General features: G+C 37.5%; 1 protein-coding gene and 1 long non-coding RNA gene across 4 annotated transcripts; one reads left to right on the top strand and one right to left on the bottom strand.

The window, feature by feature from the left end:
* The first annotated feature begins 317 nt into the window (after positions 1 to 317).
* Positions 318 to 1,770, top strand: LOC128867747 (glutathione S-transferase 1). Of its 3 annotated transcripts, none has more exons than XM_054109207.1 (3): positions 318 to 395; positions 778 to 918; positions 1,005 to 1,770. In XM_054109207.1, exons 2-3 carry the CDS (start codon positions 821 to 823, stop codon positions 1,591 to 1,593), a joined length of 687 nt encoding a protein of 228 aa, XP_053965182.1. In that variant the 5' UTR covers positions 318 to 395; positions 778 to 820; the 3' UTR covers positions 1,594 to 1,770. The 3 variants fall into 3 exon arrangements, with proteins under 3 accessions (XP_053965182.1, XP_053965181.1, XP_053965183.1); XM_054109206.1 differs by having other exon boundaries at positions 355 to 494; XM_054109208.1 differs by having other exon boundaries at positions 367 to 430.
* On the bottom strand, positions 1,320 to 2,508 carry LOC128867748 (uncharacterized). Its single transcript, XR_008455013.1, has 2 exons — positions 2,151 to 2,508; positions 1,320 to 2,048 (listed from the first exon to the last, which is right to left on the bottom strand). It is a non-coding gene; the product is annotated as an uncharacterized LOC128867748 (long non-coding RNA).
* Positions 2,509 to 14,322: the final 11,814 nt, after the last annotated feature.

The following is a 14,322-nucleotide window of genomic DNA, read 5'->3' as shown; positions in this document are numbered from 1 at the left end:
AGACTAGAGAACTCTTGCTGAATAGCAACTGCTCTAAAAACAAGATCTCACAGCAGAAAATTTCTATTTGTGCCTAGAGATTGCTTACTAAATACCGGCATTAATCTGACGCAAAATCGAAGTAACTGAGAGAGACAGCAAAACTAGTCAATCAAATGCATTCAAATAATTTGTTAAGAAATTCAGATGCTTTTCTAAGAAGCTACCAGTTTTGGATTTAAATCTATAAAACCGGCAACGCCAATAGTGAGTAACTCGATCGTTCCTCTCTCCTTCACATTCATATATTAACGTTATGACGCAATCTACACGCACTCATGCTGTCGACGGCCTACTAAACATATAAGTTCGTAAGGAGTATGGCTCAGTCACAAAGTGAGCAGCGAAGAGTACTGGTGTGTGTATAAGTATATTAGTGAATATTTGATCTGTTAGTAGCAGCAATTTTGCGAGTTTTAAATTTCTAATTGCCGTGCTTTATATTTTTGATAACGGTACATTTATTTCTGCTTGAAAAATACTCTTAGAACATAGTAACTTCTTTATCAGAGCCTTAGTAAAATGCATAAAATACTGATAAAATACAAATTTATAAATTTAGAAAAGATAAACAAATAATTTCAGCCAAAAACCAGCCATCAAAACGTTGACACTTGATGAGCGACAAGTCTATCATTTAGAGTGGACTTAACAAGGCTTACTTCGAATTTATTTACCAAATTTATTTTACATAATTATTGTTAAGTTTTATGTCGCTAATTTTGTTTCATTTTTTAGCACTCATTTAACATTGGAGTTGAGTCTAACCAACAAAGTTAAAATGGTAGTTAAACCTGTTTTGTACTACTCGCCGCGCAGCGCGCCATGTCGTGCGGTACTTTTAACAGCTGGCGCTATCGGAGTGGAATTAGATTTGCAGTAAGTATTGGCATACATACATATGTACATCTATTCATTTTATATGTATGCTGCCTATTTAATGTTTAATATTTATTTTCTTATAGATTAATGAATTTGAAGGATGGCGATCATCTTAAACCTGATTTCCTTAAACTCAACCCTCTGCACACTATTCCAGTGTTGGATGATAACGGTACTGTCGTCACCGATTCACACGTAATTTGCGCTTATCTTGTGGACACATATTCGCCAAATAACAGTCTCTATCCCAAAGATGAGGTGAAGCGGAGAGAAATTCAGACACGTCTCTACTATGATGCTAGCCATTTATTCCCACGCCTTCGCGTTATGGTCGAACCAGTTATCTACTTTGGTGCTAAGGATATTGAAGACTATAAAGTTGAATATATGCAAATGGCTTATGATGGTTTAGATAAAACTATCTCGCAGTATATGTGTGGTGGGTTAATGACTATCGCCGATTTGTGTGCACTAGCGTCTGTCACCAGTGCAGAGATCTTTGCGCCAGTGGATGGGAATAGATTCCCAAATCTCGCCGCATGGTTGAGACGTTTGAGGCTATTGCCTTACTACAGGGTGAATAATAAAGTGGGTGTTGAATCGTTTGGTAACTATGTTAAAGAGCGACTTGAAGCGAATAGAAGAGAGCCGGAGCAATTAGATTGCAAGTGATTAACGGTCAAAGTATAATGAAATTAATGAAGAGATATCAGAAAATAAATTACGAAATGGAGAGCTGCCAATGTAATCGTAGTTGGATTTATTTGTAAGAGAATATAAGAGTGATACAATTAATAAAATAAATGTTTTGGATATTTTTGATGTTTATGCACTTTGTGCTAGTATAAATTTTTAAGTTTTTCTACTGGGTCATACGAGTAAATGTGATTTATTTTTTGTTTTATTTATTCTTTAGTTAAAATAAATAAATTGGCGCGAACACTTCTATTAGGAGTTGAGCGGAGCTTTTCCTGCTATTTTCTGGCTCTCGTCTTGATCTTTTTCCACAAATAGAGGGAGCTACAGTTTTAAGCCGACTCCGAAAGGCGAATGGTTTTTATGAGGAGCTTTTTCATGGCAGAAATACGCTGGGAGATTTCCCATTAGCTGACGAGGCGCATCCACTACTAAAAACAAAACAAAAATATATTATTTAATTACATTTTTCCGCATCTATTTAATCCCACTTAAAGCAATCATCCCAACATTGCGTAAAATGTTAAACTTACGCCAACATTCTTCTGATGTCTCAAAACATACTGAATCCCATACTATTTGTATGTTGTTTATTGAATAGCCAGAAGTCTCAAAGGAGTCAAATTAGGCAGATGTGGTGGTTGTGGAACTACCTATATCGGACGAGTTTCTGACCAAATGATTATTGTTGTTGCTATAACAGCATAAATTTTGAAAAATGCTGCTGGAGTGACCAGAACTAAATTTTATTCGTTACAGTAATGTAAAACCAGCTGTCGAGCGGCAACTTTGTTCAAATTGTAATCACGAACAATGACTACAGTGTCATAGCCTAGATTGACGGCGGCGTTAATCGGCATTACCGGCGGAGCTAATTCTGATTAAATTTGTAATGTGGTAGGCGGTTGTTACGCGAATTAGTGAACAGCCGATTTGCTTATTGGATAGATTCGTCAGTAAAAGATGGACCACTGGCAACAAATACGGGCACGAATGATAGATTACTAGGTTTGGTCAATGTCCTATGGGAGAAAAACAAAAATGTGATGGAAACTTCGGCTGTCGAACTCTGCACGATCATTTCACATGTTCTCACACACTAGTCCAACAATCGTTGTTCAGGCTGCTTCGAAGTGACAAAGGGTTAATTTCTTTCGTACATTCCAATAGGGCCGCCGTAGCCGAATGGGTTGATGTGTGACTACCGTTCGGAATTCACCGAGAGAACGTAGGTTCGAATCTCGGCGAAACATTAAAAATTACAATAGAAAAACATTTTTCTAATAGCGGTCGCCGCTCGACAGGCAATGGCAAGCGTCCGAGTGTATTTCTGCCATGAAAAAGCTCCTCATAAAAATATCTGTCGTTCGGAGTCGGCTTGAAACTGTGGGTCCCTCCATTTGTGGAACAACATCAACGCGCACACCACAAACACGAGGAGGAGATCGGCCAAAAATGCACTGTAATACTTAACAGGTCTCAATTTTCAAGTGATCTAACAATTTCCTTTTAACGCCTGCATAAAAGGTTCTCAAAAAATGTGTGGAGGCATTAAGAAAAAAAATATAAACTCACAAATATATATCTAATTAGGTGAAAAGGTGAAAAGTGTAAAAAAATCCTAATATTCATATTTGCTCTGCTAGCTTTGTCAACATTTGAGAGAAGTTAGTGACAATGCATTCTTTGAACAGAAATTGTTGTCAAAAAAGTATTCCATGAAATTCGCCAATGATTTTTTATGTTAATAATAATAGTTTTGATCAATTTTTATTTGTACTAAATATTTTTATAAATGCTAAAAATATCTCATTTGTGTAATGCAACTCTTCTGCGAGGAAGCAAAATTTAGAATCTCAAACAACTAAACTTTTACCCCTAGAACAGAGTTGCAACGGAAAGCGGGTACCCGTCAACCCGTTAGCCGCTGTCAAAATTAGAATACATTTAATAGCATAAAAATGCCCAAAATTGCCCAAAGCTGCGACGGGGTGAATTTCTTGCCGGAGCTAAATAATTATATAAGGTTGTCAAAAAAGTCTTGCGGTATTTTTATTGAATTTTCAATTGTTCATAAAATTGGTTATAATAATGCGATTTAAGTCAAATATGCGCCGTTTTGTTCGATGACGAGTTCCCAACGAGATGCCAACTTCATAATGCCCCTCTTATAGAAGCTCGCTTCCCTATTGTCAAAAAACTCGGAGACCCAATTTTCACAGGACTCTCTTGTGGACAACTTCCGACTACCAAGCTCGTTCGCCATGTACAGAAATAGGTGGTAATCACTTGGTGCGAGATCCGGACTATACGGTGGATGCAAAAGAACCTCCCATCCGAGCTCCCGGAGCTTCTGGCGCGTCACCAAAGATGTGTGTGGCCTGGCGTTGTCCTGATGGAAGACAATTCGGCCTCTGTTGATCAAAGATGGCCTCTTCTGCATGAGTGCTGCATTCAAGCGGTCCAGTTGTTGGCAGTACAGGTCCGAATTGAGCGTTTGGCCCTAGGGGAGCAGCTCATAGTGGATGATTCCCTGCCAATCCCACCAAACACACAGAAGAACCTTCCTGGCCGTCAATCCAGGCTTGGCCATCGTCTGGGCAGCTTCACCGCTTTTCGATCACGACCGTTTGCGCTTCAGGTTGTCGTAAGTGACCCACTTTTCATCGCCAGTCACCATCCGCTTCAAAAACGGGTCGATTTTGTTGCGATTCAGAAGCGATTCGCATGCATCCATACGGGCAAAAATGTTGTTTTGCGTCAAGTCGTGTGGCACCCATACATCGAGCTTCTTTTTGAATCCAAGCTTCTTCAAATGGTTTATAACGGTTTGATGACTCATGCCCAGCTCTTGGCCGATGCTACGGCTGCTACTATGCCGGTCTCTTTCGATCAATTCAGCGATTTTATCGCAATTTTCGACGACAGGCCTTCCGGACCGTGGCGCATCTTCGATCACCTCTGCACCAGAACGAAAACGTTGAAACCATCGTTGTGCGATGGAAATGCAAACTCTATCGGGTCCATAAACTGCACAAATTTTATTGGCAGCATGTGATGCATTTTTGCCTTTATCGTAGTAGTACTGTAAAATATGCCGTATTTTCTCTTTATGTTGCTCCATGTTTGCGACGCTATAACTCACGAACGACTAAAAGCAAACAACAATTAATCAAACACGTGTTAGCACGTGAAAAGAGCTTTCCAAAAAGCTCTAGCGTGAACCGATGCGACGAATACAACTAGAACTACGCGCTTGCAAAGACAAGCTTGCGGAAATACCGCAAGACTTTTTTGACAACCTTATATTAATTTCTATTTCTTCGACGGGTTGCAATTACTTGATGACAATTTATTTGTTTACAAGCAACACCAGCCAAATAATAAGCAAATACTATACCATTTGCGCAAGAAACCCTACAAATTATCAGTAATTTAGAAAGAAGTTTTTCGTTTTTTTGTTTGTAACAAAGAGCTTAAACGAGTTGCTTCACAAATATAGCAATCAAAAATATTTCAGTATAAAATTAATTTTTTTAACCGAAAAATGTCAGCTGAAAACCGTCCCGTCGCAATAGTGTTTTCCGTCCCCGTAGCAGTTGTGTTTCACCGACCGATTTTCCGACGGAAGTGGATCAGCTGATCACCACCCGTAATCACGATACCTGCTGTCCCACACCAGTTGTATGGGAAACAACACCACAAATTTTACGATTACAAAATGTCTCAAAACATATACGTCTACATTTTCAGACACAGTTTGGAGCGAACTGTGAGCAGCCCACATATATATATTTTTCCTAAGCGATAAGGCACAAAGTGTAAATTGGAAAATCCCACCCATCACAGTAGAGCAAACATTTATCTTGTTTAGAAATTTTTGTACAAAATCCACTGCTAGTACATAACTGCTGAGTGTATTGAAGTTGGATATTGAAAACAAAAATCATTTCTCCGACAAGTTTTTATAGGATTAATCAAACTTTTGCTATTCATCTCACTGGAATTCATTTGAAATGTAGCTTCATACATTCAATGCTTCATGCATTTCTCTCACTTTTATTCTTGACTTGACTATCCAAGCCGGGCATGCAGACGGCGTGTGAATAATACATGCAATATATTCAATAAATTTTATGCGAAAAATGGCCAGTGCGGAAAAATTGTGTGTACTATACGTAAGTAAAAATAATAGGACTATGAATAAGTTCGTTTCGGTTTTACAACAGATGGCGTAACTTGATTATTATTCCATCGATCCACATTTCCAAACATTCATTGGAGAGCTACTGTCGTAAGGCACAAACGTCAGTATAAGTTTTTTATTTGAAGTGTAAACAACAATATTTTTACCACACTTGAAAATGTCGAATTTCGTGCCAAATAATGTGTTTTTGCGGGGAATTCTTCTTCATTATTTTAATATGAAGAAAAAAGCAGCCGACAGTCATCGTATCTTGGTGGAAGTTTATGGTGAGCATGCTCTATCTGAGCGAACGTGCCAGAAGTGGTTTGCACGCTTTAAAAGTGGTGATTTTGGCTTGGAAGACGAAGAACGCGAGGGTGCGCCGCCAAAGTTCATGGATACCGAATTGGAGGAATTGCTCGATCAAGATCCGGCTCAAACGCAAGAAGAGGTTGCAAAAACTTTGGGAGTTGATCAATCAACCATTTCCAAACGTTTAAAAGCCATGGGAATGATCCGAAAGGTAGGCCATTGGGTGCCGTATGAATTGAAGCCAAGAGACGTTGAACGCCGTTTTATGGCATGCGAACAACTGCTTCAACGGCACAAAAGAAAGGGTTTTTTGCATCGAATTGTGACTGGCGATGAAAAGTGGGTCCATTACGACAATCCAAAACGTCGGGCAACGTATGGATACCCTGGCCATGCTTCAACATCGACGTCGGCGCAGAATATTCATGGCCTGAAGGTTATGCTGTGTATCTGGTGGGACCAGCTGGGTGTTGTGTATTATGAGCTACTGAAACCGAATGAAACGATTACGGGGGATGTCTACCGACGACAATTGATGCGTTTGAGCCGAGCACTGCGAGAAAAACGGCCGCAATACGCCGATAGACACGACAAAGTTATTTTGCAACATGACAATGCTCGGCCACATGTTGCACAAGTGGTCAAAACATACTTAGAAACGCTCAAATGGGATGTCCTACCCCACCCGCTGTATAGTCCAGACCTTGCGCCATCCGATTACTATCTCTTCCGATCGATGCAACATGGCCTGGCTGACCAGCACTTCCGTAATTACGATGAAGTCAAAAAATGGATCGATTCGTGGATTGCGGCAAAACCGACCGAATTTTTCACAAAGGGAATCCGTGAATTGCCAGAAAGATGGGAAAAAGTAGTAGTAAGCGATGGACAATATTTTGAATATTAAATTTGTAACCATTTTACGTCAATAAAGTTTCAAATTTCGAAAAAAAACCGCACGAACTTATTCATAGTCCTATTATGTTCAAGAACATTTGCACAATGTTTCACAAAAGTAAGTGTGCAGCAGTAATGTAAATTCGTTTACTGAAAAATATTCAGAGAATACTTCTGGAGTCGCAACTCAGATTGTTCGTTTTCCTGTAGCAGCATAAAAATATCCCATTTCGTTATTTACTTAGGTACTTTCCATATCTGCATGGTCACGCAACAAGAAAATTATGTAATGAGCGGTGACTGTTGATTCCGAGAATTAGCGTTATTTTTAAACCTCTGTTGCTCACTTGTTTAAAAACCTTCGGTTAGGTACTCGAGTCTGGTCTTTTTTCTGTCCTGTTTCAGGATCCTTTTTAAAAGGTTATATCCATAAATCGATAGAAAATTAAATTATAGTAAATCACCTGAAAGCTCAAGTCGTTAGCTATAATAGAAATATCTATAACCCCGTCCACGGTCGAAAAAGTCTAGCCAAAACCGGCTGCCCAACCGAGGGTTAATATAAGCCCGAGATCCCAAAATTCGTTCCGAAATATTGTTTTCTTAAGACATTATTATAGATTTACCTATAAAACAAATTAGTTTTTCGGAATCCCGAAATTCTTACCGGAATATTACTTTCTTAAGCTACTAAGCCTTAGCTATAACTCGTCGAAGTTAGGGAAATAACTGGTATAAATAAATATTAGACAAAAATTATATTTGTTTGGGTATTAGTAATGAAATTTGCCTAATATCAGCAAAGAAAGTTGGCAGCCTTGAATATAATGAGTTATCCCCGTTTCGTGAGGTATAACCATACATGCTAGTCACGATTTCTTGTAATTTCCCATACAGACTTCTCGTTCGACGAGTAAAGAAGTTACCAATCGAAGACGGCTATAATTAGTCACGATTACGCCAGTGATTTCTTTCTCGTACTAACCGGCGCCAGTTGGACACATAAAGTGAAACCGAGCCCTTCTGCACCTGATTTTTCCTTCTTCTTCCTCTCCTTCAGAGCCGGAGCGCTGGATCTCATAAAACTCATTATTGCATCGCCTGCAATACTCGCCATAAAAAACGTGCAAAAATCCAAAAATCGTCGCCAGAATCTTTATTGCTAACACTTCAATGGACGTCTCATCGGATATTGTCATCATCCAAGCGCCATACGATAGGGCGGGCATGATGAAAGCCTTATAAAGTGTTAGTTGTCAATCAATTGTTTACTCAGCCCAAAGTAGCACTTGTTGGCAACAGAGGTTCTCTGTTGGATTTCAAGGTTGTTTGTTTGATGGTAGGAGGTACTTCGTTTTGTCCTCGCCAGCAGACCCTTTCGCTTATTTCGTATACTTAACAAAAAAAATGTTGAATGGAATCTGTTGTGCAAATTATTTTATGCCTTTATGATGACCTTAAGTATCTAGGGCGACTTTCCCAGTAAAACTTTTTAAATAAGTACATCCAAGGCAGATAGATTATTCTCTCCACCGCGCCTGCGCTACCGGTTAAAATTAACCACGTAGTCCTATACAAAATATTTATATGCGTTTTCCTCGAAAAGTATGTGTTTGCAGTTGCAGCAGCACAACATTCTAATTCTATTGAACCGATTTCCAAATTTAAGTTCGCTTAGTTTTTAATCAAAATCTTTAAAACTGTTTATTTTTTTTTTTCGTTTTCGCTTTCTAGTTATGACCCAATGAAGAAACAAACAACGTTCCCTTTTTCGCAACATTTTGTAAATCGCCGTCATTTTTATATTTTTACATTTCTGTTATCCACCAGTCATAGAAAGGAAGCTTTACTATATACCAGTCTGAGCTTTAAGATGTGTTTTGACTTTTTACTATACATCTGATGTTCTTGACCGCGAATAGAAACAATTTTTTTTTTTCACCTTGACTTTGACGGCATCTGGCTACCAAATCCGGTAATATAAAGAAGAAAACAAAATTTCTTATTTTTGCATATTGTAAATAATTTTCCGAAAGTCTCATTAACTCACACATGCATATGTATAGGCCTCTCCTTTTTACCAATCATTAGCAAGTGGTGAATAGATCAAGCAACTGGTATAAAAAAAAATATCTTGGTAGCGCTGTTTATAAAATAATGAGTTATAGCAGTTTTGTGAGGTATAACCACTCTAGCTTGCGGCGAATCGTGACCGATAACTTTGTTGTTGCTTTCGCAAGCAAATTTGTTGTCCACTAAGCCAAGCAGAGATACAGCGAGCAGATAAGTGGCGAAAAGAAGAGGTCTTATATTAAGTTTGTAGAGAGCGCCTATTTTTTTTTTTTTTAATTCGTTTTATTCCTTACAAAATAGTGCTATTTTATTTGTGCAACAAAACGTATGTTGTTGAGTGATCAAAAAAATATACGCGATCTGAAAGTTTATGTGTGAGTTTTTTTTTAACGCAGGCCAGAGTTCCCACTATTGATGCATATTTTTATGGTAAATTGGCATATAAAACCATGAGATCTTTCCATTTTGTGTATATGATGCAGTTATAAGCAGTTCTAGGATAAAATATAACGTCCAAAGTATTTCCCATAAAATTCTATTTTTCATAATTCAACTTAAGCGTCAGGAATAAGACACAATCTCAGTTGCCTTTCGTACTAGGAATATGAAGCGATTTTCCAATATGTGCTTCTAGTTAGGCGCAGCGCTGTATGTATGTACGTGCGCCGAAAAGTTAAGTCCGAATACTATGAATTAAAGTCTAACAAATTTGTTGATTGATAGATTACCCAAACCGAAGTCGATGTTATTGAATGTTTGCAAATACACAGATGGGAAAATATACATGCATTCGTACATATATACATACGTGTATACTACTTTCTTTTGTACGGATTGTCTGATCTGCTTGTATGCACGTGTTGATTGAAATATAGGCGATGAAAGAATTATCTGAACTATATAAATATATTTGTTTGTATATAAATTACATAAATCTTATGTAAATGTATACTCATACATTTTTATATATAATATGTATTTTGATACGAAAATCAATACTGGCTTAGCGTACATTTTCTGTGATAAAGTCATTTTTAACTTGTTTGGTAAAGCAAAATAGTGGTAATGTTAAAGTCGACAATTGTTTCGATAAATGTTTATGCGCCTAGGTCAGGGAACGGCAACTTGGGAGTCGGAAGAGTCAAAAATTACCAATTACAAAATTTTAAAGTTTTTAAAGAGCCGTAAAATTTGTATTACTTCAATAACATTTAAGTAGTGTTTTTCACAACAAATTAGATAATACGAGGTGTGTTCCAAACATAAGGTGAATTTTCATTTTTCCTAAGGGGACAGATACCTGTAAAATTTCGAAAAAAAATGCATTCTTTTTTTTCATAAAATGTTAATATAATCCTTCGAAAATATGTCAAAAATTTTTAAAAACGTAAATTTAAGTATTTCTTATATTATAGATCGTCAACCGTGACGGCTCTATTCTTTGCGTTCGAGCGCTGGGCGAGGTATAGTTACGTTGCCGACTTTTTACCTGTCTCTTGAATCTCTTCACCTTTCTAGCTGTCCATTATTGAAAATTTTTGTGAGCAGATGTTTTAAAATATTTTTATTGACAAATTTCAAGTAAATATACAGGATTAGATTACATCCAGATATTCAGCTGCACGTAGAGCCAATATTTTTTAGATTTATTACGAGATGAATTGCGCGAAAGATGTTTGGGTGGTCACACGCAAAACGCAAATGAGAGTTTCAACTCTACCGTTTGGCGTCTAACTCCAAAACCCCTACATTCGGGGTCAAAAATTATTGAAACGGTGTCATACAATGCTGCTGTATTATTCAATGAAGGATACACAACGACTTTAGAAACAATGAACTCCTCAAATATAATAATTGGCCGACAATGTAAATCTTACGCCGAAAAAATGGATGAAAAGAGAGTGATTCAAGGAAATCTGCTCAGCTCATTAGCTACTAAAGAAGCTCGTTGACGTGCTTTACAACAACTAATTGAACAGAATGAGTTCTACGAGGCTTCAGAAGGACAATTATATGGCGCAGGAATTGCTGATTAATCGGTAAGACACAAAAATCATTGAATTTTCATGTATTCAAAGTTTAGACGCGTTTTTCTCAATTTTTCGAAATTTTTTCGAAAAATAGTTTTTTCGAAGCAAAAATAGTAGGAAAATTCGCCCCAAAATTCATTTTTTTAAGCATTTTATTCCGTGTATTTTTTTTTTTTTAATTCATATAGAAATTATGACATTAATAAACAAAAAAAAATTCAGGTCACTGACGCCGATGCTACAATGCCCGCCGATTGAGAAGCCCCGCTGCGACCTGGAAGAATTGAGTGTGCATCCGCCATTTTAAATTATTAAAATAAAAAAAACAAATTTTATTTCATTTTAGTGTATAAATAAACTGTGTGCCAATTTTGAAAAAAATATATTGACCTCTTCCTTTTAAATAATTTATGAAAATCAGGGAAAATATGGCCGTTAACAGATATCTGCCCCCTTAAAAAATATTTTATTTATTCAAAAATCTCTATTTTATCTCCTTCAAAGTCGTCCCCCTCAGATGTAATACATTCGTGCCAGCGTTTTTTTCCAATCCTTGAATCAGTTGTAATATGCACTTTTTGGTATGTCCTTGAGCTTTCCTCACTGTCACTCGCAGCCATACGGCAACACCGGTAAAGGCGAAGTTAACATTCACGTGCTAGCAGTTTAGACATCAGCAATTTTGTGTGGGCGTAATATGGTTTGTCTGCTACCAATATTCTATTTTGAATAACATCGTGACTGCTGTTGTCATTTTGTATTAACACTCCCAAATATTTGAAGTGTTGAACTCCCTCAATGGAAAATGTCCCGATTTCGATTTTTTCAGGATTTCGTCTCTTTTCGCTGCGCGAAATCTTCTATCTTAAGTTTTAGTTTAGTTTTTGCCTTTGCTGCAAAATGTTTCAAAGAGATATTTTTTGTTCCTTGTCACTACTGCGATATCTTCCGCATTCGCGATTGCTATTCCTGAGCGACTGAGAAGGTTTCCAAACTTAACTTCATTTCTTATCGCACAGTGAAGAAAGATTTTAAAGGCAGATGTAGAAAGCGAGTCGCCTTGCCTTACGCCACAGGAGGTTTCAAAGCGCTTTAACATTGTTTATTGTACTTTTCCAGTAGTGCAATCGGAGTTGCCTTTATCAACTGATTGAGTTTTCCGCTGACACTCAAGTCGGCAAGCGCTTCTGGGATTTTGTCTCGGAGAACGCAATCAAAAGCTTGCTTGAAATCGACGAATAAGATGTGCACGTCTAAGTTGCATAGCTAATAGATTCAGAAATATATTTAAATGTTTCTTTTTTTATATAATAGTATTTGCATATGCAACTAAAGAGCCGCGTGTGGCTCGCTCATAGCCTAGGTACATGACCATATTTGAACAAATCAAAATAAACATTTTACATAGATAACAATTTTTGTTGAAACTTGTGTGCATCTATAAAATTCTAACTTCTGTATAATATAATCTGTCATGTTTTTTTATTGTTTGCCTTTGCTCCTTAATGTCCAACCGCAACAAACTTAACAGACAGCCATGATTTACAGTGCGATGAAAGCGGTAAACTTTAATCCGCCAGTCAACCTCTTTTGTGACGGCTTATGGCTGTGACAAATGCCAGGAATTTTCTAAGAACTCACTGACTGATTGCATGTCAAGTGATGAAAGTATTATGGACACTGTCGTAAATTTTTCTAAAAATGTGTTTTTGGTATGACAGAGTGTAATGAGGTAAGTAAACTGGAAAAATTTTTGAAACAATTTACAAGTTTGAAATGATCATCTTTTTTATAGCTAAACTTTCCAGCGATGAATTTTTGTTACAATAGTCGCGCACAGACAGCAAATTATTAAAATGCATAATTACTGCAATGGCCCGATATACAAGAATTTCACTCGGACTGGTTAAATTTCGCCTTGACTGAGCGCGGAAATTCAAATGTGTCAAGCACTGGTTAGCGAATTCAGCAATTTGAATGCATAACCTATCAGAAAAAATTGGGGAAACCACTTTGAACTTGGTGCAATCGTGAGTAGAATTTTGCAGTCTCGCTTAATTGGAATTTTGTTATTCGTATAGAAGTTCTAACAATCAGCCGAAGTACTAGACTACTACTGGACACGTGTCTCGGCGCTTACTTTGGTAGCCTCAGTGGGCGATTTGAGATTATACTCAGTTTCTGATACAGTTTCAGTCACTTTGGAACTCGAAAAGAAATATTCATTGCCAGAGCCCTCAAAATCAATTTTCGTTACTTACTTCTCACACATAATAAGCTTAAGATCCTCTCAAATTAGCTTCCATCTAAACTACATGCAAACATAAAAAATTCATTGGGCCCAAGACCGCCAGCACAAAAAAAAAAAAAATTATCAAAAATCAACGAGTTTTTTCGGAAACTTCAAACTTGTACTTTGTTATACAAAAATTCAATGACCTACTGCACACGCACAATTTTTCTAAGAATTCTGATTCAGAAGTGGGCATTTTTGATACAAGTTTGTAATTTTTTTTTTTTTAATTTGCTAATTTACACAAAGTGAAATTGAATATGAAATGAACTTTTCCAAAAAAAATTATTAAAATTACAGGGTCCGGCACTAAAAGTGTACCCAACTAAAAAGGCCATACATTCAGTTTCGAAAATTACTTTTATTCAATTCAAAGTAAACTATGTTTGAAAAAATTAAGAATAAATTTACTTTTGCTCGATATGACCACCTTTTGCCTGACTATGACGGTCCAGAAACGAATCGCAAGCTCCCCGAATGTGACTTGCAGGTATTTTGAACCACTCGCGGACAATCGTATTTTTCAGCGCCTCTTTTAGTTCGGAACTTCAAAATGGTCAGAATTATACATCGGATTCGCGTCTAGTGAATTTGAGAGCCACTATTCGCAACGTTGTCTTTTAGCCATTCTTGGATCACTCGAGCTTTGGGAGACGGTGACGAGTCCTTTTGAAACGCACATGGTCTGTCACCGAAATGTTTGTTTGCCCATGGCTTCAAAGCAACCTCCACAATACTTTCCCGATAATATTTCGCATTTACCTTGACGTCAGGCTCGATGAAAATGATTGGAGAGCGCCCATCTGCGGCCAAAGCATTACCTGCGGCGGGTGCTGCCTCCCGGTGGCTAATCGATGACTCGAATTCTCGTATGAACGGTCGGTCAAATAAACCCTATCGTTTTGAGAGTTTAC

This window comes from Anastrepha ludens, chromosome 6, assembly GCF_028408465.1.
Source record: "Anastrepha ludens isolate Willacy chromosome 6, idAnaLude1.1, whole genome shotgun sequence".
In the NCBI taxonomy this organism is placed as follows: Eukaryota; Metazoa; Arthropoda; class Insecta; order Diptera; family Tephritidae; genus Anastrepha; species Anastrepha ludens.
This window is presented reverse-complemented; position numbering and strand designations above follow the sequence as displayed.